Genomic DNA, 27,359 nt, shown 5'->3' with positions numbered 1-27,359 from the left:
GTGAGGTCTGATGGGAACACAGATGCAGAAGTAAATTACAGACCTCAGCTGCAGGAGGTCCACCCTTCACACAGCAGGTCGTCCTATCACGGCTTAATGAAACACCAGCGAGGGCGAACTGAGCGAGAAGGACACGAAAATAATAATACAACAAATGTCACATGTGGCTTAAAAAGATGAGTGCAAAGGAGATAATTTGTGGAGGAGGAGGATTTTGGAAGTGGTTCCTCGGAGCTCTGGGAGTCTCCTGTGCAGGTATTTCCAGGTGTGTCCTTGAGTGCACTGCAGTCGTGCTGAAGTGAAGTCCAGAGGTAGAGTCGGTTCAGTGGCTGCAGCCTGGCAGCAGATTAATGCTGTGTTTTATCTGGCCCCGGCGATCGGGTCGCTCCTTTTGTCTGCTGCTATTGAACCGCACGCCTGCACACTCTCAGAGGCAATTACGATTCCTCCACAGAGCTCGCCGCCGCTTACGCTTTCTGTCACCGTTTCATGGCTTCTACCTCACACCCGAGCTTTTCTTTTCTTTCCCTCAGCTGTCAACAACGCAATTATCTGCTTGGAAAGTCAGGCTGGCCCGGTTAGTTTAAACTGGTGAAGGAGTCGACTCTCTCCATCTTCAAGTGGACAGATTTATATTTACGCTGATTATTTGGGGCAATTAGCGAAAGGCCTTCAACAGCAGAATAAATTCGTAAGTTGCATACATTACGCAGGTAGCCAATCAGATGGTCCATCACCGTTCTGTACGTCCCTGAGAGCCGACTGAAATGCAAGGAATTATTATTACGCGTCAGTCGTGGTGAAAACATAAAGCTGATATAAGTTTTGTGCATGAGCGTCGCAAAATGACTCGCTAGCGCCCCCTAAACTGCAGCTCCCACAGTTACTTTCACCTACATGTATGACATTTGGTGGACGTGTATCACACCCAGATCTACAAAAAAGTCTCTTGGCACCATGACCTAAACTCAACGTTTTGAACTCTTGAATCCCTCCAATGGCTCGTCTATCGCTGCTTGCAGTTTTAATTGTGGTGTATTTTTCTTCTGTAGAAAGTAATAATTAAAGCAGTATGACCGTGAATTATTTGAGGTTAAATCATTTTTAAATATTACTTCAGCACATTTCATGAAACACTGGTGAATCCGACGTGTTTGTTCCCGCTTCAAAGACTTTCAGGAGACAATGCCGGCTCAAATGTAACGTAAGAGGGCGCGATGAGGTTCAACTGGTTTTTAAGGACATTTACAGGAAGATCGGTGAGCAACTAATGAAATTAGAAATAAATAACAGAAGCATGAGGGGTCAGGTTGGGTCTGTAACAAAGATTTAGTGTCTTTCATGGAACAGCTTTCAGTTTGCTCGATTGTCTTTTGATGTGCAGTAAATCGAGCGCTGCATTGAACTCTTTGACTATTCTTTGATCATTTTGTAAAGGAGCTCAGTGACTTCAAGCCCAGCTGAAGTTTTTCCACGACAACATCAACTTAATACCTTCAACAACCAGTTGTTGTCTTATTCTGCCACACCGTGACTGTTTCTTTCTCGAATGAACCGTTCAGTCCTGTAGATGTGAGGTAGCTTCGTGCAGAGCTTCTTTTCCCCCTTTGAGGAGTTGAGGATCGTTATCTCCACCCGTGTTTCTTCTTTCTTATTTCTGTCGTGTGATTGCCTCTAAATGAATAAAGAATCATTGTGATGAAACCGTGCGGCCGGTTGGTTGTAAAACACGAAGGCCTGAGACGCCACGTTTGAAATGCATCGTGGATCTGTTTCTGTTTATATCTTAACCCTTTCCTGTCTTGTCTCGAAGTAAAGAAATCCAATTTTAAATGTCTATATGTTTTGACCCGTTTTATTTCTGTGTCTTTGCCAGAGTGCCGCTCAAAGTCGAGCAGGCCAACAACGCTCGGGACGCCTTGGCGAAGGCCGTCTACAGCCGCCTCTTCGACCACGTGGTGACGCGGGTCAACCAGTGCTTCCCCTTCGAATCCTCCGCCAAATTCATCGGCGTCCTGGACATCGCTGGCTTCGGTCGGTATCCCCTTCAAACCTCCTAACGCTGTTGTGATGACATAAGGGTTGAGTGTGCATCGCTGTGCTGCGTTCAACAGGAACACTCTCTGAATGTTTTGATTGCACTTTGTTTGACTCCTCTGAGGTGACGGAAGAGATCCGATAGATATTTTAAAGTCTCTTTAAAATATTGCACCGCAGGAAACGGCTTCGGAAATCTGTGTCGATATCGTAAAGACGCGCTGAGTTCACAGTTTATTTTACACTGACATACATTGTGTGATTATCAAAGGAGGAATTAAACGGTGCGGCATCTCTTTCTCTGACTGTCTGCCTCTCCCGTCTCTTCAGAGTACTTTGAACACAACAGCTTCGAGCAGTTCTGCATCAACTACTGTAACGAGAAGCTGCAGCAGTTCTTCAACGAGCGCATCCTGAAAGAGGTGAGAGCTGCTTTCACTCCGAGGAATCTGCAATGTTTCCATTAGTGGGCAGAAAAAACAAGCTCGGATCCGTCTGTAAACACCGGCGAATCAAAGCAAACATGTCGGGATGATTCACGGTTTATTGTTTTGTTTAAGTGCTTTTCTTATTGCAGGTGCTTCTTCCCAAAGACTAAATGTCACATTTTTAAATTGTGGGTTTCTTGTGTTTGAATTTAAAGTGTTCATTTTCCAAAAAGCTCCTCGAACTCAAACAAGACAAAAAAAAGTGCACTTCTGGTTAATCGCTGTTTATGTCAGAAAAAAAAAATCCTGGATGATTACATCCTTTTAAATATTTTCCAAGATATCAAACAAGTTCAGAAATATGAGGTAAAAAGTTTCAGGAAGCTCTTATTTTGAAAGAGCGGTATTATTGTGGTCCTCTTATTTTCAGATGAAAGTCTCTTTAGAAAATAATGATGCTCAACATATGTTTGTTTTGCCATTAAAGGTCCTTGTGTAACGAAGTCGAGTGCTCCGACCTCGAACCTCCGCCAACGCAGCCCCGATAATTGGTGTGCTGTCGTTTTGGAGCGGCGCCGAAGACACGCAGACGACCCTGAGGTCACATGTCAGACCGACTCTAATCAGCTGATCAGCTGACACTGAATCTAAGCCTCAGAAAAGTGCAGCGTGAAGCACTTTTTTATTTGATCATTTTCTAAAAGAAATTGCCGCCTTTTGTCAAAATGTCAGACGCGTCGTTTTTCCCTTAAAGAAACTCATTTAAAGAAACTGAGCCGCCACCGTTCAGACGCTCATTTTGCGTGAGCGTCGCCGTGCAGCCGAGGACGTTGTTAGAAGAGCTCGGACGCTCCGGGTCGGTTCCCCCGTCCTCGCTGAGTCCTACAAGTTACAGGCTTGTTAGACGCCGGCTCCACGGTCAACTGGTTCACACCTTTGTTTGTTCCTTCGCTACCGTCCGTGTTTTCCGCTTCGTTTTACCTCCTCCGCCTCCTCCGCCTCCTCCACCTCGTCCTCATTAGGCCGAATGCCGCGGTTGTTTTTTTCACTTTCTCATTCTGAAATATCTCGATTGCATTGCAGGAGCAAGAGCTGTACCAGAGGGAGGGGCTCGGAGTCAACGAGGTCCACTACGTCGACAACCAGGACTGCATCGGTACCAACTTTTTCCTCTTTCGTGTTTCTGATGTTGAGTTCAGAGTCTTCTGCGAAGGTGTTGAATGTTTGTTGGTTTTACTTCTTTTGTGGAACTTCTGCTTTCTTCTCTTGAAGACAGTTGAGAGGTCAATAAATCGTACATGAAACCTTAAATCAATGATGGAGTTTAGGCTCTATTTTAACGGTCTACGATCAAAAACTCTTCAGGAACTCTTCCTGTTGCACTGAAGGGGCGGAGCCACAGGACAACAGGAACCGTCTCTGAACTATTCGATTTGACCTCGTAAACCACGTCTTCGGTTCATTAATGCCGTTTTGCGACTGGAGGTTTTTATGTTGGACCTTTTCTTTCAGCTTCATTCTCTTCCTGACTTTTACTGTGTTGTCGTGACTTGTTCTTCATAATTTGGGACTCGACATGGAACTTTTGTGATTGAGTGTTTGACTTGTGGCTGTCCTGTCTTTACTTGGACTTTTAGTACTTTTATTGTCTCGTTACGGGACTGATTCAACCGTGATTTTTCTTTATTTGTTTTGGTCTTGACTTGAGACTTTAATGAAGAACTTGAAGGTCTTATTTTGGACCTTTTCTGTCAGCTTTCCGACCTCCATCGTGAGACTTGGCTCCTGAGTTTTGCTGTGTTGACTCGGCACTTGTTGGTCTTGACTTTGGACTTAAAGGTTCATTTCCAGCCATCCTGAAACAGATAAATGAGCATCGCATAATTTCAGACAGACTGGAGTCTGTGGAGGTGCTGCTGTTTGTGATATTTGTGTTTGCGCTGCGCTGGAAGAATCAACCCTGTGAAAGTCGAGTGTCTTCGAGCAGCAGCAGCTCGTTATCGGCCTTAATGTGCTTCTGGCTCGTCGCCTTCAGTTTTTCGAGAGCCGCCTTCCTCCAGTTTGACCCTCTGAGCCTCGACGCTGTTTCACAGACAGATAAAGCAATGAAGGGCCCCCCACACCCCCCACACCCATCCCGAAGGAGACGGATGTGAGGTTAATTGTGCTTTTTGCTGACGTCCGTCTCTGAGATAACATTGATATGAGACGTTTAACAGCAGCAGACTCCGCTGGAGGGAAGTCGGGCCGACGCAGGCTGTTTACAGTCGGCTGAGATTACTCAAATTAATTTCTCTAATTAGGAGTCCTGTTGTGTGTCGTAAAAGCAGCAGATCCTCTTCGTTCGCAGCAAAGTCGGAGGACATAAAACTGAAGTAGAGATCAACACGAACATTAGAAACTGATGGAAAATATCCTGGAAAGACTAAGAGTCTACAACGGCGGTTCTCAAATTGCAGGTAACGACCCAAAAGTTCAGGGTGAAAAAGATCAAACTTTTATTTTGAAGTCCAGCAGAATTTTTGCTGCTGTGCTTTTATTTTGAAGAACTTTCCATGAGGCAGCAGGCGTGCAGTGGTTGTTTATCGCCAGCGTTGTCATGACGGTAACAACCAAAATGAAACCAGTAGTTACAGCTCTCACTCCTCTTTTTATTTGATTGTTTTTTAGCCCAATTTATACTTTTGTTTCACTTATTTTCTCTTCTGTTTTTAACAGTGCATGAAGACGTTGTTTATTACCAAACTATTGAATAACGGCGTGTTTAAATAGTGAAGTCCTGAGGGTGGACCAGTTGAGAACCATAAAGACTCAATTGTACCAGGTTTAATTGGACCAAAAATTTTCACAGAAACTTAAACTAGCTGTTTTTTTTTTAAAGATAAAATCCCAGTGTTGCTGACTGATAGAGATTTTGAACTTTTCCTGACATCACACTGATCAAATCGAACGCTTTTGCAGCACCTGAATGTGTACGAGACCGTAATAATACCGTAATCCTTTCAACTCCATTTCCCGTCGTCCTCGGCTCGGCCCGTCGCGTTGCCTCATTCCTCCGATATTCTCCCTGCAGACCTGGTGGAGGCGAAGCTGGTCGGCATCCTGGACATCCTGGACGAAGAGAACCGCCTACCTCAACCCAGCGACCAGCACTTTACCGACACCGTTCACAACAAACACAAGGACCACTTCCGCCTGACCGTAAGTGACTCGCAAACACAGCGAAGGTTTTCAACTCCCGGCAGCAGAAACACTTTTATTACGTCTTTTAAAACGATGTGAAGTGAAGAGAAAAGAGTTTAACGTCCTCTGGGAATCACGATTTACTTGACTTTTTGCTCAAAAATCTCAGTGACAGAAGAGAGGAGCTGATAAAAATGTTTATCGTTGACGACCATGAAAAAGCAGCACCGAGTGATTTAGACTGCTAGTTGTGCCCTGGGTTTTGCCTCTCAGGCTGCTGACTGCAAGGCAGTACAGATAACATGCTTTCACATCCTCTGAGTTTTTCTCAGGTTAAGAATTGAAGTTCTTGGAGTAAGAACACTAAGAAATGGAAAAGCAAACAGATTAAAGACACTACAAACTGAAATATGACCAATTTTAACATCTTGCTAGTTAGTTTTTGGATTAATTGTTAATTTCTAAATGTTAAAAAGCCCTTCACTCCAAACTGACATGCTCAAATTGTGAATTTTGTTCAACCAGCTGGCTAATATTATACAAATATTATAACAGATTTACCAGAAATAAACAATAAGTAAAAATAAAATAAAAACAAAGAGCAAAAAAAACAACTAAAAAGCGTCCATGAAGATTTCTGCGTTTCTATTTTAAAATGACGCATTGGACCCTTAAACAGACGTCACAGAAGACGGCGGATCATCATGCTGGTTTTCACATTGATGTCCGTTCAGGACGTCTGAGTCCAGAACCAGAACCAGAACTAGAACCAGAACTGTAACCAGAAGTGGAACCAGAACCGGAGAACGATGCTGACAGTTAAATTACCGACACGCATTCCTAATCTTTCGTTTCCAGCAGCGAGTGACTGACGGCACCGAGAATTAGTTCACCGGCATAAATGGAAAACGTGCAGGAACTCAACTCAGTTTAATTATGTGTGTGTGTGTGTGTCCGTGTGTGTGTGTGTGTGTGTGTGTGTGTGTGTGTGTGTCCGTGTGTCCGTGTGTGTGTGTGTGTGTGTCCGTGTGTGTGTGTGTGTGTGTGTGTGTGTGTGTGTGTGTGTGTGTGTGTCCCTCAGGTGCCCAGGAAGTCGAAGCTGGCCGTCCACAGGAACGTGAGGGACGATGAAGGATTTATTGTCAGACACTTTGCAGGAGCCGTGTGCTACGAGACGGTGTGTACCCCGCTCCTCCCCACCCCCAATCCCCTTACACACACACACACACACACACACACACACACACACACACACACACACACACACACACACACACACACACACACACACACACACACACACACACACACACACACACACACACACACACAGACACACACTCCTGCAGCCATCTTTGAAAAAGTGCAGCAGCCGTGACAGGAAGCACTAACTGGGTTTTAAACTGCAGCTTGTTCGTAACGCTGCTTTAAATACGTCTGGGCTTTTCTTTCAGACCAAGTTTGTGGAGAAGAACAACGACGCGCTGCACATGTCTCTGGAGTGTCTGGTCAGCGAGTCCAAGGACCGCTTCGTCCGCGAGCTCTTCGAGAACTCCAACAACAGCAAGGACATGAAGCAGAAGGCCGGCAAGCTCAGCTTCATCAGCGTCGGCAACAAGTTCAAGGTGAGGAGGAGGAGATATGTTTCAGGTTATATATATATATAAAATAAATAAATGACTTTTCTGAGTGGCACACATCCAGGCCAATCACAGGCCTTGGAGCATGCCATGGGTTTCCCTCCATGGGTCGGACAGTTATGGGCAGACATGTGACATAATACACGCAAGTTTGTGACATCACAAACTTACAGGAAGCCCAAACGTCGCAGTAGCTGAATGCAGGCCGTGTGTATTTAGAGTATTTTGACATTGTTTGAAGCATGTAGACCTGCTATAAAATACAAAAATACAACATGGGACCTTTAAAGGAAGCTTTATTTAAAAAATGAATCACAGAACAATAAACAGTCTGCGTGTCGGTTCTCCTCTCGGAGAGAGACGAAGGTTTTTATTCTCTGCTGTGACTCACCGCCTCTCCTTGATGTGTGTCACCTCACCGAAGGCCTGAAAGCAGCGCTCGACTCGTCTCCATCACGTCTATAATATAATCATATAATCATATAATCATATAATCATATAATAATATATATATAATAGAAACACACAACCTGAGGTGATGCAGTCAAGTCTGTTATCAGAACCGGAGAGCAGCGGTGTACAGTACACGCGGAAGGTGTGTGTGTGTGTGTGTGTGTGTGTGTGTGTGTGTGTGTGTGTGTGTGTGTGTGTGTGCGCGCGGGGTAATGAATTCACATGAACACCAGCGTCTTTCATGTACGAATATTTCACCCTTTCGTGCGCACAGAGACACGTTTTATATGCACGGTGCGTCGCTGAGGCCGTACGACAGCTGTCCGTCACCGAGGCGTCACATCCTCGACACCCAGCTGCGCTTTGGACCCGTCTTTCATCTAAACCCACGTTTTATCTTATCTACCCAGGAATTTTCTCTGATCCGATTTCCGATTTCCGCCAACGCGTCCGGGTAGATTTGAACCAATCAGCACTGGGCAGCAGCTAAAACCTGCTGATTGGTTTTAAACAATTTACTAATTATTTGGTCTTTAAAGCTTCAGAAAACAATGAAGAATGTCCATCAAATGTGATGTCATAAACCCGACAAACAGAAACTCAAAACATTTATTTTACACTGATGTAAGAGAAGAAAAAGGAACAAATTCAAATATTTGAGAACATGGAACCATCAAACTTTTAGAATTTTTGCTTGAAAAATAATTAGCGATTAGTAGGTTGATGGTTTCTGCTTTAGTTCTTAGTGTCGTCTTTTGATCAACATCAGCACGTTTTTGTGAACATTTGAGATTTCACCACGAACCCGAAACTGGAGCAGAGAAACATCCAACTTTGGGTCAAACCTTTGGGGAAATCTTCAACATGTTCCTGAGCCCATGCGGTGATTTCCACTACAGAATCATGACTGTTTTTAAAACGGTGCCGCCTGAGGGCCCAAAGATCAAAGCCATGTTGGAGAACCCTGTTGCCATGGCGCCACAGTTCAATCGGTCCTTCAGTCTTCTGTCCTCCATGACGGGCCCTAACTGCTGTATTATATCTGTTTACACACATTTACATTCACAGTCACTTAAACACATCAGCTGCTCTGAGCATTAATAATTCATCCACCAGCCATTAATGAGGAGGATGTCGGGGCTCCAGAACGCTTCTGTTGGAGCATTGATGGTTCGTCAATAATGAAGGAGATTGATTTGTTTTTGTAGTTCAGATGAAGTTTAAAACAATTTATTTCACCATCCAGCTGAAACTCTCTTAAAACATCCAAAAATGACGTAAGTTTATAGAAAGGTTTCATGGTTGTTCTCTTTGTGTCCTGCAGACTCAGCTGAATATTCTCCTGGAGAAGCTGCGCAGCACGGTCAGTGTTGCTTCCTTCCTCCTCACGGTTTCATGTTAAAGCCTCACTGATGGTGGAGTCATGACTTCTGGTTGTCCCTCCGTCCCTCCGTCCCTCCTGCAGGGCTCCAGCTTCATTCGCTGCATCAAACCCAACCTGAAGATGGTCAGCCACCAGTTTGAAGGAGCTCAGATCCTCTCGCAGTTGCAGTGCTCCGGTCAGTGCTTCCTCTCCGCTTCCTGTTTGACGTCTTTCTGACATCTGAGAGCTGATCTTACTTCCTGTCTCACTGCTGCTTCATTAAAAGCTTCAATAATGTCTTTTTAAAGAAGTAAAACACATTTTAGGACTTTGAGCAGTTCAGTTGTTACATAAAAAAAATAAAAAAATTCAAAGTGCATAAAGATTTTTCATTTTAAGTTCCCCTTCAAAATAAGAGCTAAATGAATGTAAGTTGAATAATTAGTTGACATTTAGAAGACAAGCTCAGTTAAATTCAATCAACTTAATATTTAATATTTAATTAAGCACAGTTCAGTCAGTGAAAAACGTTGCAGATATTTTTTCAGTGACATTTTTCCATTTGAACTTTGCTTCTTTAGAAAACTGAAATCCTAAATGCAGAGACTGAAATCAACACGAACCTTTATCACAGAAACATCACTTTCATTATTGTAAATGATAATAAACTTTATTCATACAGCGCTTTTAAAAACAAATTTGAACACGCTTAACGGGGTATTTCAAGGGTTTAAAATATTACAGAGCAAAATAAAATCAGGCCGAAAAACTACAGATAAAATGTGGAAAAAAATAATCCCCAACAATAAATAAAAACAACCACAACTCATCTTCAGTGTGTTGCAAATTAATAAAAAAATTTTAATTAGTTAGAGTTATAAGTTGCTTTTACTCTTTCAAAAATAATCAGATTGCTTTACCATCTACTGCAAAGAGAGAATAACTGTTACGTTACTTGTAAATGTCTGTTTATCACATCCAGTCATGATGTCCACCAACATCCAACCACCTCATCCAGTCACTCTGGTCTCCTTCTGTCACTCTCTGTGCTCACTCCTCTCATTCCCAACACCAGCACAAGATATTTTTTATGCATTTCCAAGTTAAAATAAAGCACATATAGAAACAAACACAAATAATACAATTGCTTTCTATTCAAAACTGACTGCAGAAAAAAAAAGACCAAGTAGTTTGTTCACCTGTTTAGTTCAGTTTGACCTGAAGGAAACATTGCAGGAAACATCTGGATGGTTTCCAGGAGTGTGACGAGGTGACAGGAACCCGACCAAGACTGAGAAACGGACCTCAAACACAAACAATTATTTAGAAGTTTAGAGTCATTTTAAACTGTCTCAGAAAGCTGTGAGGTAGTTTTAGCTTCTCAAAAAGAAGTCTGTCTCCGTTTTGTGTCCTCACGTCGATAACAAGCTATCTGAAAATGGAACTAATCTCGACTTGACTTGTCTCATCTTTAATAATCAGAGCTTTCAACACAGCGGTCACCAGCACATCCTGTTCTTCCTGTTTAAAATACAGAAATCAGAACAAAAGGCAAAAAAACCACACTTTAAATAAATATGAAATGTCAAGAAACCTCTTTAATCAGCAGAGAGATGTCGGAGCAAAGACAAACAGAAGTGACTCACCACGCTCAACATTTACAACTAACAGAGACGTCTTGTTCCTAAAACTCACCTGCAGGAGAATAACGAGGCTTCAGAGCAGAGATTCTAACAATAAAATAAAAACTGTTCAGAGCCGAGGCAGAAAAACTCAAACAGTCAAGGTCCTCTCACTTCTGTAGATGTCCACACATTCAATCCAACTTTATTTACATCGTACAAATCTTAGTACGTAGTAAAGTCCTCCTTATTCAGAAGGAAGGAAAAACTCCATTAAAAACATTTAACAGGAAGAAACGTCCGACAGAACCAAGCTCAGAGTCGGGCGGTCGTCTGCCTCGACCGGTTGAGACGAGGGGAGAGCAGAGAGAGAAAAGAACAGCATAGAGATCCAGGACAATAAACTCCAAAGATATCTGCCAAGAAAACCCAGAAAGTACGTGAGCGAGGGGAACTGAGAACAAACGATAAGCAAAGACTGAAGGAGAGCGACAGCAGGAGGTTAAGGAGATGAGATGGTGCCTTTACGAGTGCATCCAGGGTGTTTGTGCAGGTAAGCGTGGAGGACAGAAGAGAAGCACCGTCCATCTTTTCAATAATATTGGCAGTTATGAGTCCACAAATCCCATCATGAACAGAACTGCAGCAGAATAAATGGTACGGCAGGAAAACAAACAGTCTGAAACTCATTGATATGAAGCCCACTTTCCCACTAATGTCAGTTCTCCTGTGTTAACACCACGTTGACCACGAGACCTTGTTCTCATTAATCTGTTTGATTTGATTTGATTTTGAATATAAAGTCACCCAGTAAACCAGCCTCAGTGACATCACGGAGTAAAGCTGCAGTCAATAATGTCCCAGTCCTCCACTTAATCTGAGCTGTCTTACTGCACACGGAGACTTTAGCTCCCTGAAGTTTGTCTTTTAAGGCGCCACCTCGTCCCAGACAACAGAAGAACCCATTAAAACTGTCTGAGAGTCGAGCTGCCTTCAGGACCACCTCGGGGAACAAATGGCCCTTTTCACTCGTCACTCCATAACTCATAAACCTTCACAGCTCACACAAATACAAATATGAAGCCGGCACATCGGTGCACGAGCTCTGTCAACAAAAATAAATGTTTGCCGAGGCTTAAAGCGGTGACTGCCCCCCTCCCCTCCCTCCCACCTTCCTGGTTTGGAGGAAAATAAATTATGAGCTCGGCTTTAATATCCTCAGAGATTTTGCTTTCATCCACACAAACCTCGATGTTCAGATACTGCATCCGGCCGAGCTCTCTATCGGTTTTATTGGACTGGGAGTGAAGGTTTGATGGCGGCAGCCCTCGGCACCGACACCACGCAGGACGTTCGGCGACACCGCTGTGGTTTGAATCCCAGTAAAATGAGATGTAGATGTAATCGGGACGGGATCTTCTGACCCGAGCAGCCTGACAGCACAAAGCACAGAAAGGCTCAGAGGGTTTAAGTGAATCAGTGACACACTGAAGCCGTGAAATACCTTGTAAGTTAGAAGCAGGACTTAATAAGCACGAGTGGCTGTGAGCTGAGCGAGGTTGATGGAGGGAGACTAACGCGGGGATAAAAATGTTCAGGAGCTCATCGGGCTTCAGGAAGTTTCAGCTTTTCAAACATAAGCACTTTTTAATACCGACTCCTCAGAAAGGCCTCCGAGGTGAAAATCCACACTGTTGGAAAATTGCCTTCATGTAACTGTGACGGCTGAGAGCTCAATTAAATGTGATATAAATGTTTGTTTCCTGTGGAAAACTGTAGAGGAATTACAACTCGAAGCCTGATGTGCGTTATGTGCAGCTCGGTTGTTATCTGACGACACAGGAGGGAAGTTCTGTTCTTCTTGTGGTACGAGCCTGAGAAAGTGGTTCACAGCAATAAAGTTCTTCACACCTTTCATGTCCAATAAGTGGCATCATGTTCATTTAGTGTTTATCAAATTACCTACAAAACCTTTGAATTGGTATTTAAATCCGGGACAGGCCGTCTTGTTCGGAGGTTTTCAGACTATAACTTGGGTGTAAACATTTTCGTAGTCTCAGAGTCTGCCTGAAAGTGCAATACCACTAACAGCCACTAGAGGCTGGCTCTAAAAAAATCCTCTGACATTCAGCACCGACACATGAAGTCGTGTGGTTCCAGGAGCCGACAGACTGCTGCTGTTTGCTGTGTTGGTGAATTCGCACCTTTAAATTGGACAACGGTGTAACCTGGTGTATTTGCACACTCCAGACACACACACCTCTTAACAACACGAGCCTTTTGTACTGTGGCTTTAATGGTGACATCATTTTGTGCAGCTGAGTGTATTTTATGTTGTGGAGAGGAAAAAACAGAAAAACACTCGATGGAGGTCAGAAGCTCTGAAACAACCAGCAGACGGTCACAAATAACGCTTCATCTGCACCGAGCGGCCGTCGGCAGCATCTGTCTGCCGAGCTGGACTTCTGAAAATTAGACCTTTTGATTTGAGCTTTCAAAACAAAATGAGGTGACTAACAATGATTCAAAGATGGCAAATCATCCGTGTTTACAGGGGGCCTGAATAAACAAATTAAAGCGACACGTCGAGGGCGAACAGTCGGGAAAGTCATCACCACGTAAACGAGAGGCAGCTCAGACAGAAAGGGCAGAAAGTCAACGTACGCCGGGCGGACAAACAACGCTAATTAGCATGAAGCGCGATGTGACTCGGCTTTTAAACGCTGTTTTGCTGCTTTGATTAACTTCTTTCAGAGTCGGTGTATTATTTGGATCTGCAGCGTTTGGGATCAACGTCAGATCAACTCAATCAAGTTTGTTGTGCCAATAAGGTTTTAGACATTTTTTATACTTGTACCAATAGATACTTGTATTTGTGGACTAATATTTAAGTAATGTTTTCAACAATGATCTGAAATAACTGGTCTTTTGGCTGGCCGGGCAACCACTTTGGTACAAACTGAAATATGTGGAACAAAATGGGACGTAATGGCGTGAAATTTTGTACAGACGTTCACGGTCCTCAGAGGATGAATCCTAACGATTTTGACATGTTGGTTTTGTGTAGAAATATCTAAACGACTACAAGTAGTTGAGTTGATGGTGAACCTCTTTTCTGAAAGCGCCATCGGCTGATCAGCGGTCCTGTGAAACACAGTGGATGCATTAGCACAGAATTTGGTGGAAACATTCGAGGTTCCCAGATGATGATCCTTAATGACGTTGGTGGTCCTTTGACTTTTCCTGAAGCGCCACCAGGATGTTGATATTTCCGGTTCAGAGTGAGATGCTTTTACAAGTATTTGATGGATTACCATGACATTTACTCAGTTTCCCCTCAGGATGAATTGTAATAAGTTTGGTAACTCTGACTTCAACCTCTGACTGATTTCAGTTTGTCCAATCCTCACATCCTTCCTTCATTAACGGGGAGCCAATAACAACCTGTTACACCCTGCCAGTGCCTCGGCGTTGTGATGGTCCATAAGATCGTAGGCTGACCTCGTTGAGCTCTCAGACACAACAGAGGATGTTCTTTTTAAAGAAACTACGACTTAATGTCAACAAGAAAATGTTATACTGTGCTTTTATTGAAAGTGTTTTAACCTTCTGCAACATCTGCTAGTTTGGAAAATGCCACTGAGGCACAGAAAAAGTTATGTTAGAAGAAACGGTAACCGCAGACAGTAAACAGTCAGGAATCCTGTTACCAAGTATGTACGAGGACAGATTGCATTGATTTGTCCACATTTTAATTTGTCCCACAATCCATTAATTAATTATATGGGTATATGGATGAAGATTATGAGTATCATGGTGTGATTATGACGTAAACCAATTTCCCCATTGGGACAGTTAAAGTGTGTATTTCTAGCTCATTAGAAATGAGCTATCTCTCGCTCCCACCCCAGCTCGTCCAAATATGGTCATTTCTGGCTCCAAAATAATAAGATGGCGACGGCCAAAATCTCGAGGCTACAAAACGTTCGTTCACAAAACAACTAAACTAATTTTGCCCTAAAAATGTCCTAAAATTTACAACATTTTTATTATATTTGACGGTGTTTGATGCCAGGTGGAAGTTTGATGTAAAACAAACCAAAATTTGCTTTAAAAGATTTGTCCTCGTTGATATTTAAATCCTGATTGTGCGGCAGCTGAAGGAAGTTCAGTGGTTGTTGTGTGTGCTGAAACCCTCCCTCTGTTTGTGTAGGTATGGTGTCCGTGCTGGACCTGATGCAGGGCGGCTTCCCCTCCAGAGCTCCCTTCCACGAGCTCTACAACATGTACCAGCAGTACATGCCTCCCAAGCTCACCCGCCTCGACCCGCGGCTCTTCTGCAAGGTCAGTCCTCCGAGCCCCCCGCGATCAATCTGGTGTTAATGCAGCTGTATCTCCTGCTCATCCGCCGCCCGCTGCTTGTGTTGCAGGCTTTGTTCAAAGCTCTGGGACTCAACGAGAACGACTACAAGTTCGGCCTGACCAGAGTGTTTTTCCGGCCCGGGAAGGTGAGACTTTTTGAAAACCTGGCTGTTAATATAGGCATCGTTTCCCCCGAAACAAAAAGACAATAGATTCAAACAGGAAAGCTCATTAGTTGAGATGAGATTTTAAAAAGGAAGCGGTGCCAACAGATGGAGGTTTTTATTCCTCCACCGCATTAATAATTCATCACATTTGGTTTGGACATGTGGTTTCTGAGGGGGACTTTATGAAAGGGCATGTTGCAGAGGACCTCGGTACACAGTGAACGGGACAAACTGCAACTCTGACACTGTAGATTCAGCTCAGAGGAATAAATACATACTGCAGCGCTCTGTTGGCCGATGCTTTCATTACTCCTCACTCTGTGCCCTTTAATGTAGACACAGCTGGAAATAACCGGTTTAGCCAATCGGCAACCAGCAGTGACGTCACCCGTTGGTTTGTGAACGTTATGAAGTCTGTAACCTGATAATTCATGTGAACCGTATGCTCTCATTTAAGTGTGTACGCAGTGAAAACACCGGTAACGTGGACGGCGTCTAGAAGCCACAGACGCTAATGGTTTATCAAGCGGACAGGAAGTACAAAGACACAGAAGAAAAAGACGATCAATGTTTTCCTCAGGCGTAGGATGTTATCTAAGTTATCAGGATAAACTCTACATGACTAAAATTACAATATATTATCTCAACATCCAACCAAACATGAACTTCCACGACCTCTGACCTTTCTGTAAACGTCAGCAAAACACCTGGTGTTTTTCAGGCCGCTCGGAGGCTCTGCAGCTTTTATTGAGATGATGTGAAGCTGCGAACAAACAGACTGTAAGGAGACGCAGACGTTTAGAAAAAAAAAAAAAAAGTAGTGAACTGAGCCGCTGCTGTCTTTATTAGATTCTCAAGGTGTGAAAGTCAGAGGTTTGAAGAGGACACGATCACAACGCGGCAGCAGCTGCAGAATCCCAGAGTGTCGGAGAGCATTCAGCCTCCACTTTCTCATAAAAAACATGCGTGAATGCAGAAGAGAAAAGTGAATTCACTGCAGCTCAAATATGAATACGCACCTCCAGGCCGGCGGCCGAGCTTCAGTGGAGAAAGAACTACATTCAGCCGCATCGCTTTGAGAGTTGAATCTGAAGACGTTTTTTAATAGCTGCCGATCAGATTTTACGACCAGCGGGATTATGGGAAAATTAGAACCTCCGGTGGTCCGAGATTTGTCTCAAACATTTTCACCCTTTTTTTTTTTTTTTTTTATCTTCCCCTCGATGTACTCAGTCACATTAGAGGCCTTGTTGCACATCAGCTTTATGGTAATAATGACTTTTATTTTATATTCAGACGATAACTGACATCCCACACTGCTTCTTTGATCTATAACTTTTCCAATAAACTTTGTGAAAACATAAAGCGAGGCCGAATATAAATAGACTTTATCTCCCCGAGTAGGTTTTCAAAAAAAGGAGCCAGTTAAATAGACTTTTAGATACTTTCACACACTTTCATCTGATATTTTATGAAATAATGTGTTATTAGTCCATCTCTCTTTACTTTCTGACTTCTGTCAGATACTACTCAACATTTAAAAAACCTTGAAAAATATGGAGTTTCTTTTAAGAGAAAATATGCGATTGCTGCTCGCTGTCATTTTTTTAGCAGTTGATACATAAAGGGGAAAAAGTTGAGCATTTTTTGGGGACTATTTTCAGCAGCGGATTGATCCAGGTGTTGGTAGCAGGATTATAAATGTGAGTCCAACAGTGAGGCTCGCTGATCTGTTTTAACGACTCACCTCCGTTTCCAGTTCGCAGAGTTCGACCAGATCATGAGGTCAGACCCGGACCACCTGGCAGAGCTGGTGAAGAAGGTCAACAAGTGGCTCATCCACAGCCGCTGGAAGAAGGTCCAGTGGTGCGCTCTGTCCGTCATCAAACGTAAGCAGCACCGATCCGACCCGAAAACCTGCAGGGAAAATAACTTTCAGGGTGTCGATTAATAAGATCTATCGCCAGATAATAAAACGTTTACATTCAAAACACTAGAAAAAATGATCCCCAGTTGATAACGAGTTTATATTTTCTCTTTGACGATCATCTAAATTTTAAGCCTCTTTCAAGGTCCCACATTGTAAATATTTAGCTTTCCATTTTTATTATTTGGTGCCATTTAAACATTATAAAAGTGTCAAAATAATCAGAAAAACAGCCTATATTCAGTAACCGAGTCGTTTGGACTTCTGTAAGTTTGTGATGTCACAAACTCACGGTGATGTCACGTATCTCCGTCTGTCTCCTCCTCTTTGTTTTGGGGAGCGTTCTCCATCTTTCTACTCGTCTCCCACTATTTCTTCTTCTTATCGATCGTTTTAAAAAAAATCAGCTTTATTAAGCAGAAATTGGACGTAGAACTAAAACACATCAGTCGGGTCTGTGTGGCGTTTAATGTTCCAGCAGCAGTTAAAAAGGTTCTGCCCTCTGCTCGCTAAATGCAAAGTCATTAATTCATCATCCTGTTATCGACGGGTTTTGAAGTTACATATTCTGAGGTCATAACAAGATGAAATGAATTTGGCAGCGAACGGCGATGTTATCGATCTCTGTCTCTATTTATCTTTCACAGTTCGTCTCCCCCTTCTTCTTCTTTTATTCTTCTCTCCTCCCTCCATCTCATTTTCTGACTTCGGTTCAGTTCGAACTCGCTTCATTGGCAGAACAGAAAAATGCGTTGAAGTTGTCGGAGGCGGTTTGAAGTGAATCGTAAATAGCAGCGCTTTTGGTGAATCAAGAATTTCTGCAAAGATAACAGTTTCATTCATAATGACAAAGTTTTTAAAGCTACTATGAGCTGTTGTACTTGGAGGCAGAAGAAGACGACTTCCTGAGTGTTTGACCTGCAGCCGTGCAGCCGGCATATTGAGCTTTGAGTTCTCAAATCAGTCGTGAATATCAGGAGCACTCAGACGTCCTCGACACCCACTGATCCTCTTAAAGGGGAAAAGAAGTTCCCTTTAATACTGATATCGTGCTGTTAAAGGTCATTTATCTGGTTTTACAGTGGGTACGGAAAGTATTCAGACCCCTTTAAATTTTTCACTCTTTGTTTCATTGCAGCCATTTGCTAAAATCAAAAAAGTTCATTTTATTTCTCATTAATGTACACTCAGCACCCCATCTTGACAGAAAAAAACAGAAATGTAGAAATTTGTGCAAATTTATTAAAAAAGAAAACCTGAAATATCACATGGTCATAAGTATTCAGACCCTTTGCTCAGTATTGAGTAGAAGCACCCTTTTGAGCTCGTACAGCCATGAGTCTTCTTGGGAATGATGCAACAAGCTTTTCACACCTGGATTTGGGGATCCTCTGCCATTCTTCCTTGCAGATCCTCTCCAGTTCCGTCAGGTTGGATGGTGAACGTTGGTGGACAGCCATTTTCAGGTCTCTCCAGAGATGCTCAATTGGGTTTAGGTCAGGGCTCTGGCTGGGCCAGTCAACAATGGTCACAGAGTTGTTCCGAAGCCACTCCTTTGTTATTTTAGCTGTGTGCTTAGGGTCATTGTCTTGTTGGAAGGTGAACCTTCGGCCCAGTCTGAGGTCCAGAGCACTCTGGAAGAGGTTTTCTTCCAGGATACCTCTGTACTTGGCCGCATTCATCTTTCCTTCAATTGCAACCGGTCGTCCTGTCCCTGCAGCTGAAAAACACCCCCATAGCATGATGCTGCCACCACCATGTTTCACTGTTGGGATTGTATTGGGCAGGTGATGAGCAGTGCCTGGTTTTCTCCACACATACCGCTTAGAATTAACACCAAAAAGTTCAATCTTGGTCTCATCAGACCAGAGAATCTTATTTCTCATAGTCTGGGAGTCCTTCATGTGTTTTTTGTCAAACTCTATGCGGGCTTTCATATGTCTTGCACTGAGGAGAGGCTTCCGTCGGGCCACTCTGCCATAAAGCCCCGACTGGTGGAGGGCTGCAGTGATAGTTGACTTTGTGGAACTTTCTCCCATCTCCCTACTGCATCTCTGGAGCTCAGCCACAGTGATCTTTGGGTTCTTCTTTACCTCTCTCACCAAGGCTCTTCTCCCACGATTGCTCAGTTTGGCTGGACGGCCAGGTCTAGGAAGAGTTCTGGTCGTCCCAAACTTCTTCCATTTAAGGATTATGGAGGCCACTGTGCTCTTAGGAACCTTGAGTGCTGCAGAAATTATTTTGTAACCTCGGCCAGATCTGTGCCTTGCCACAATTCTGTCTCTGAGCTCCTTGGACAGTTCCTTCGACCTCATGATTCTCATTTGCTCTGACATGCACTGTGAGCTGTAAGGTCTTATATAGACAGGTGTGTGCCTTTCCTAATCAAGTCCAATCAGTTTAATTAAACACAGCTGGACTCCAATGAAGGAGTAGAACCATCTCAAGGAGGATCAGAAGAAATGGACAGCATGTGAGTTAAATATGAGTGTCACAGCAAAGGGTCTGAATACTTATGACCATGTGATATTTCAGTTTTTCTTTTTTAATAAATTTGCACAAATTTCTACATTTCTGTTTTTTTTCTGTCAAGATGGGGTGCTGAGTGTACATTAATGAGAAATAAAATGAACTTTTTTGATTTTAGCCAATGGCTGCAATGAAACAAAGAGTGAAAAATTTAAAGGGGTCTGAATACTTTCCGTACCCACTGTATATGCTATTTTTCTGGTTGGTAATTAAAGGTGTAAACTTTACGTAATTCACTTTAACAACAGAAGTATGTTTCCAGCTTCTCTTTAACGAGTGTCAACAAACAGGTTTATATCTTTTCCATAAATTAACAGGGTTTTTTGTTTGTTTTTTTTTTTTTTTTTTTTTTTTTTTATAAAATGTGAAATATCTGTATTTACTCTAAAATTATGGTTACAGAAGAGAGGAACGGATGTTTTCGGTACTTTATAGGTGTTCAAATGAGATCAGAACAAAACAACCAAACTAAATACTTCGGCTTTTATTTCGTGCTGTATGCAAAAAGCTAATAAATGAATAAAATTATATGCAAAAGTTTTAGCATACAAAAATATGCCAACGAACAGAGCTTTACTTCATATTCAGACAAACAGGCAGCAACACATATTATAGTTCAACTATACTCAAAGTTTATCCTCCAGGGTAAATAATATAATCTCAAAGGGAGGTGACAGAATCGCTGAGTCATGAGTTGCTGAAAACACCAGAACAAATTTCAACATAAGAAATGTTGGAATAAAGTGATCGCACATTAGTGAATATACATGTTATATCTGCTGTCCCGGTCGTTTTGACTCATTTCTTTGGTGCAATGTCGTTTTACGTTCTGGTGTTTGAACCTGATTTTGAGGTTTGAGGTCGCAGGAAATGAAGCGTCTCGTCTCTTCTGTCCGTCACAGTGAAGAACAAGATTTTGTACCGGACCAGCGCCTGTATCAAGATGCAGAAGACGGTCCGGATGTGGCTCTGCAGGAGGAAGCACAAGCCTCGGTGGGTTTTTACTTTAACTTTTATTTCAAAACTCAACAGTTACTTTACAGATTCACATTAATAATATAAAACACCATTAAAAAAGAAATCAGGATGTTTGATAGGTTAACCAGCAGCATAAGAAGTCATTAAAATCAACCCAACCAGAACTTTTCCTCCCATGATTTAAGTATAATTTTGAAGCGTCTCTCCGGTGTTCAGCTTCTTTTAATTGACGTGACGCTTCGTGTTTTTAGGATCGACGGTTTGGTCAAAGTTCGTAACCTGAAGAAGAGGATGGACCGCTTCAACGAGGTGGTGGCCGGGCTGAAGGAGGGCAAGCAGGAGATGAGTCGGCAGGTCCAGGGGCTGGAGCACACCATCGACGCCCTGATGGTCAAAATCAAGGTGGGCGGGGGTGGGGGGGTGGGGGTGGGGGTTTGGGGGGTTCGACGTGCATGCAGTAGTTATGAAAAGCCTTTTGTCGGCTCTGACGGACACAGACGTCGGAAAGATTTTTTGTTTCAAACGTAGGAAATCTGCCGTTATGACAGAAGCGCCACCCACTCTTCTTAAAAAAATGATTGACAGCCTGACATTAAACTTGGTTCTGGTGAGGTTTGACTGACAGGCACTCTGCCGAGTCTCTGCCTGCTGAAATGGGAACAGATTGGATCCCCAAGATTATTTTAAATATTTAATGAAGAAGTCCAGGATGTGATGTTTATCCAACAGTATGTTTAGCTTTTCATAAAGAGATGATTCAGATATATTCATATTTAAACTGATTATCACGTTATTATTATAATGCCAATGAACTGGACTAAATTGTGACTTGTCACTTCCTTTTTTTTTTTTGAGGTCATCTTCCCCATGAATGTTGAATTTCCACAGCAGATAGATTTTTGTTGTTGTTTTGTTTGATTTTCTTATAATTCACCCACCCTGTCACTTTCCTGCTGCTGAGTTGTTGAGGTGCGACTCTGACAGCTGCTCGCTGCGGTAAACGTCGGGAGTAGAAGGGCGAACCCTGGTCGAGGGACGTCGAACTCCACCCTGCAGCTTTTGTTGTAGAGTAACTGACAGTCGCAGGGAAAAAGGTTGCCGTGACAGCAGATGTCTATGAATATTCATTTTCTGCGAGACGGCGACACGTTTCCCTCCTCAGGTTTTACACCGTCAGCCGTCAGACCGACGGACAGCGACAGGAAACCGCGAGGATCCTGAAGAGTTTTATAAGCCGTGGTTCAGACTAACTGATATCCTGCATCCTCATAATCACACTGAAGAAAGTCGACTAGAATTTCACCCAGTGAGTTCAGATGCTGACAGTTTATAGTAGTTTTGAAGCACTTACAGAGGAAAAGGTTGCTGCCTCAGAAGATTTCCAAAGTGGTTGTTAAGGTTTTGCTGTAGTTTTTGTAGGTGGTTGCTATGGTGTTTGAAGGTGGTTGCTATGATTTTTATAGGTGGTTGCTATGATATTTCTAGGTTGCTGCTCAGGTGTTTCTCAGTGGTTCCTAAAGTTTTTCTAGGTGTTTGTAGGTGGTTGCTATGGTGTTTGTAGGTGTTTATAGGTGGTTGCTATGGTGTTTGTAGGTGGTTGCTATGGCGTGATAAAAGGCTCATTTTTAATATCCGTTTTCTGCAGGGGTGTGTTTAAGTTTTTTCACATCTTCACTTTTGCACACAGCTGTAAAGTACCAGAGAGTAAGTAAAAGTAAATGCCAAATAAAAAGTCCACCTTTTCCACTCTTTTGAGATAAAGTTTGTAAAGTTAAGCACATTAAATTTGACAGATTGTGTTTTTCGTGGTTCACAGGGCACCATCATGAGCCGGCTGGACGTCGACCACGAGTACCAGGCCCTGGTGACCCGGTCGGAGCAGCTGCTGACCGCCATGCAGAACAAGAAGAAGGAGGAGGAGGAGCGGGAGCGGCTCAAACACATCCAGGAGGAGATGGAGCGGGAGAAGAAGAGGAGGGAGGAGGAGGAGCAGCACCGCAAGCAGGAGGAGGAGGACCGGCGACTGTAAGTGGGAGGAGGTGGTGGTGGGCGGGGGAGGAGGGGGGGGTCAGATGAAACATTTTTGTTTCTGTATCACGTAGACAAATTAAGAGGTAAAAGTTGGTGTGTTTCGATCCGACAAAAGCCACTTTTTTTAGTGAAAAACTGCTGCAGTGGACAAATAGTCTCTTATTTAAAGGAGCCCAGCGGGGATTTACATAATGAGACCGCTGCTCCGAAAAGGGTTTATAAAGTTGGTACTTTGTACATTTTCTGTATTTAGCTGACGCTCTTGTCCGCGGTGATTTACAGCGCAGCAGAATAAGCTTCAGGTTCCCCCGGCAACCGTCGTTAGAGCAGAACAATAGCGGAGGATGTCGGAGGTCACGAAGTCCGAAGTAAAAACCTCAACAAACATTGAATTCAGGTCGTTTCTAAGTGAGGTGATTTTACCAGCGCAGGCACTGCTGTTGGTTTTTATGGTTTTAAAGATTACTTCGAGAAATGAAGGTTCCCACATAAAGCGAAAGATTTGTTACGAGAGAAAGTGGAATACAGCGTCTACGTTGCAGCGGTTGTTTTATGTTTACCTGTTTTGGTCCCATCGGAGGAGAGTTTGAAGAGAAGTCCAGTGTTCGTCCTTCTTTTTGCTCCGTTTTGGTCTCCGCCATCTTTTCAGAGGAATTTGTGGCTCTTTAGCTTCTCGACGCAGACAAATCTGATTTTGGGTCAAATATGTGAGGAGCAGAAGTCGTAGGGAGTTTTAAAACGTGCTGTGTGGCGTGTTGTCGTGTTGGAGAAGCCCGTTGCCATGGCGCCACGGCTCAGGTGGTTTGCAGAAGGTCCCGGTAGAACTCGGTGTCCGACAACCAGCTAACAAAGCTAACTAACAGCTAATTTAGATGAAAAATAAACAACTACGTTCAGGTTAATAAACAGCTAACAAAGAGAAGTGAACTTTTTGATTTCAGCTCGTATAACAAATACTGATTAAAGTGGCACTTTGCGACGAGGTCGTTACCGTAGATACCGTCAACGCAGCTGAAGACATCCAGAGAAACCATGAAAGGAAATCTGTGATTCTTTTCACGTAACCGGCTCCACGTTTATCTCCTGAAAGACGCGATTTAAGCGACGGCTGATGTTTTGAATCCATCACATGCTGCACACGGTTCCACGTAACATGTCGTTTCCCGCCCAGATTGCTGCCGTTCATATTTTCCCGCTCGGTTTGACCCACGGCGCCGCTCCGCCACTTCCATGTGATGGAAAGTCTCTCGGGAGGACTGATGGGGGCCATCGTGTTCGTCACAAACCACCACCCGCTAACACACCACATTAGCGATGACAGCCCAAATTTTATGTCCCACTTTCCTCCATCCCTTTATCCTCCTCCTCCTCCTCCTCCTCCTCCTCCGGCAAGTTATGAACTCCCACGATTCAGCTGAAGGTCACGAGGAGCCGGAGAGAGATCAGATCGGCGGCTCCTGATTAAGTCGGAGTAATACCTTGTTTTATAGGATTTCATATTTCATCAGAGATCCGGAGCAGCTTTAATCCACTCATAATTTATAAATCAAAGCCTGTCAGTTAGTGGAGGTTCCTCCTGCTGATGTTTCTATGTAGAGACGCTCGCAGAATAACCTTTAATTCCTGGACGGCCGGGCGAGAGCGAGCCGGCGGTAGTCCAGGACCCGAATGTCAGAGCGGAGACATAAATACACGGGAGGAGGTTTTATTCTTTTACTTTGCAGCTCAAACCATGAATCGATTTGTTGTTTTGACAGAAGATGAATCCAAAACTATTTAAAGCAAAAAGGCAACAAATTCTTTTTATTTTTAGTTGATTAGTACATCTGTGTGCTTCAGTCTGTTGTTTAAATAACCCTTAAGTGTCCGTAAGGTAGAATTTTATAATATAATAATTAGAGGTGTCTTGCTTTGAGAAATCCAACTGGTCCTTGTTGATTCAGTACATACAGAAGTCAAAAAGAGAACATTTATAAAAGACAACTTTCCTTTAAAAGGTTTAAAATCTCCTTACAGTTTTATTACATTTTGAATTATAGTGTCTCTGTCTTTGAATGTCTCTCCATGACATCATGTTGTTATTATTTCTCACATCGGTACTCGTCTTTTTGTGTCTCCAGGAAAGCGGAGATGGAGGTGAAGAGGAAGCAGGATGAGGAGGAGAGGAAGAGGAGGGAGGAGCAGGAGCGGCGGATGCAGGTGGGTGTCTGTCGCTGCAGGCGTCCGCCGGCCGTTTGTAGTTTCGGGCCGGAGGATGTTGAACGAATCGCTTCACCGCGAAGCTGCAAAGCAGCTTCAGGACGTGTTGCAGAAGTACGAGTTTCTGAAGCCGTCGTTCACTTTGATAAAATACTAAAAGAAAATATTTTCATTAGAAGAAAAACAAAAAGACCAAAATGCTGAAAACTATTATTATTATAATATTATGATTATATATTTATTATTAATTACAGCAACAAACAACTGCAGCAAAATAAGAGTTATAGTTTTATGTTTCGCAGTTTGTCCTCAAATATTCAATAAAAACTGAACAGAAATAATTTCTCAGTTTGTAAACAACAGAGAGATTAAGATTGTGTATAAAATATAAAATACAGCTGCTTCCAGATGTGTTTGTTGCTGTTTCAGGGAACCAGAGAATCAAATACTGTAATCGACACAACTTTTTCATAAAATATTTACACATTTTTGATAAATATTCACCAGGAATGTGGATATAATGTCTGAGACTTGAGGACAAGCATCTACGGGGCGTTCCAATCAGATCGATCAGATCCACCGCTGGCTCCTCCCCCAGCTCGTCCAAATATGGTCACTTCCTGCTCCAAACCGCTCCGAACTAGCAAAGATGGTGACGGACAGAATCTGAACTGGAGGATTCATAACGTTCACAAACCAACGATGACATCACTGATGGTTGATGACATCACTGATGGTTGATGACATCACTGCCACTTTGTCCCATCAAAATATCGCAAGAGACGGTTTAATAAAACTTCATCTGTTGGAAGACGACTGTCACAGTAAACAGAGTTTAAGGGTGAATCCCAGCCTGAAGGAGAAGCCTGCAGGTAAAACTGAGGGCAGAGAACTCCCGCCGGCTGATTGGCGGAGCGTCGTGTCGTTCCAGCGTTCGTCTCAGATTTGTCGCTGAAATGTGAATCCACTTTTTCTACTCTAACGGAACGACTTCAGCTCCATAAAGATGCTCGGCAGCTTCAACACGATGTGAAAGATTTAAAAGCTTTATTGTGGAGACAGAAAATCACCAGAAAACATCCTGGACAATGGAAAGTTAGACCGATGTCTTATTTTGGGTGAAATGACCCTTTAAATACAGACGTGCATGGCTGTGTTCCTGTGCACACTGACATAAATACACCAGAGGCTTTTGTTTTGAAGGAATTTGTGTGGAAAATCTGCGCTTTTATTTTCTCGCCGTTTTACAAATGTTTGTGTGTGTGTGGCGGAGAGATAGCAGCTTTTTACGCTACACAGAGTTTTATGTTTATCATCGAGCGGGTCTCCCATCCGGCCCATCTGTTGCCATGGTGACTGGTGGTGGGTTGGAGGGGGGGGGCTAATCCCAGCCCCCGGATCAAGTGCAGATTTGAGTGTGGAGTGGCGGCTGCTCAGATCAAAGCGGCTAGCCGAAGGCCGGGAGCCCCGAGCCGGGTTACCCACAAATCTCCGGCTCTCCCTTCAGCGCCGACTCGTTGGGCTTCTCGGCACGTTCGCTCCCTCCTTGGTAAATATTCATGACTCCCACTGCAGAGTCTGGAAGATGCTCCGGAGAGGTGGTGACATCATCCTCACGCTGGAGTTTTATTTCTCTTCATCCACAGATCTGATCAGTTCAGAGAGATCAGAGTTACGTCTGCAGACGCTGATCGTAAAACATCATCGTGAAGCCTCCGGTTCAGATTCTGTCCGTCACCATCTTTGCTAGTTCGGAGCGGTTTGGAGCAGGAAGTGACCATATTTGGACGAGCTGGGGGAGGAGCCAGCGGTGGATCTGACCGATCTGATTGGAAACCTGACGATACTACGTCCCGCCCACCGATAGCTGTAACCTGACTGCACCACAGGCCTGTCAATCAAACAGACACGCCCCAAAACCAGGTCTTCTTGAATCTTCTTTTCTAATGAATGAGGGATTATTTTCAGATGGACCTCCAGAAAACTAATAAGAAGGAGTGACTTTAGCTAACAACACCGAGATAACTGATGGACACATGAGTATGAGTATTTCCTAACATAAATAAGTTGCAGCATCGCTGACAGTTTTCTTTTGAACATTTTCAGTCATCTGCAGTTTACAAAAAATGAGATGAACGAATGAAACCTTTGTTACCCCGAGAGAAAAGAGCATCAACAAGCAAACATCCCAAAAACAACACCATAATGCATCATAAAAACATCATAAAGTAAAGAAATGATGATGAGACTTTCCCGAAAGATAAGTTAGAAATTTTTCTCGCTTCCCATCACAGGAAACTCAAACGTTCACAAAAACACAGAAATACGCTTGTTTAACAAGTCGAGTCTCTTTGATCTGCTCCTGAAATTTCATTTTAGATTTGACTGGTGCATAAAACACTAAAATCAATTCTGGAAACACTCCGAATTTATTTTTTTA

General features: G+C 43.2%; 1 protein-coding gene across 5 annotated transcripts in view; it reads left to right on the top strand.

Moving 5' to 3' along the window:
• Positions 1 to 27,359, top strand: part of LOC138215388 (unconventional myosin-VI-like) — an 88,819-nt gene that overhangs the window by 44,745 nt on the left and 16,715 nt on the right. For all 5 annotated transcript variants that reach the window (XM_069177514.1, XM_069177513.1, XM_069177512.1 and 2 more), the window contains exons 13-27: positions 1,877 to 2,034; positions 2,368 to 2,459; positions 3,549 to 3,621; positions 5,539 to 5,666; positions 6,730 to 6,825; positions 7,103 to 7,273; positions 9,066 to 9,104; positions 9,207 to 9,300; positions 14,940 to 15,070; positions 15,157 to 15,234; positions 17,015 to 17,144; positions 20,614 to 20,704; positions 20,941 to 21,091; positions 22,506 to 22,714; positions 24,841 to 24,919. In XM_069177514.1, the coding sequence (XP_069033615.1) occupies positions 1,877 to 2,034; positions 2,368 to 2,459; positions 3,549 to 3,621; positions 5,539 to 5,666; positions 6,730 to 6,825; positions 7,103 to 7,273; positions 9,066 to 9,104; positions 9,207 to 9,300; positions 14,940 to 15,070; positions 15,157 to 15,234; positions 17,015 to 17,144; positions 20,614 to 20,704; positions 20,941 to 21,091; positions 22,506 to 22,714; positions 24,841 to 24,919 (1,720 nt within the window). The remainder of the gene's footprint in view (positions 1 to 1,876; positions 2,035 to 2,367; positions 2,460 to 3,548; positions 3,622 to 5,538; positions 5,667 to 6,729; positions 6,826 to 7,102; positions 7,274 to 9,065; positions 9,105 to 9,206; positions 9,301 to 14,939; positions 15,071 to 15,156; positions 15,235 to 17,014; positions 17,145 to 20,613; positions 20,705 to 20,940; positions 21,092 to 22,505; positions 22,715 to 24,840; positions 24,920 to 27,359) is intronic.

The sequence above is a fragment of the Embiotoca jacksoni genome, unplaced genomic scaffold, assembly GCF_022577435.1.
Source record: "Embiotoca jacksoni isolate LCO1_2020_lvr unplaced genomic scaffold, fEmbJac1.0.p SCAF_73, whole genome shotgun sequence".
Classification (NCBI taxonomy): domain Eukaryota; kingdom Metazoa; phylum Chordata; class Actinopteri; family Embiotocidae; genus Embiotoca; species Embiotoca jacksoni.
The sequence above is the reverse complement of the archived record's forward strand: the minus strand, read 5'-3'. Positions and strand labels throughout refer to the sequence as shown.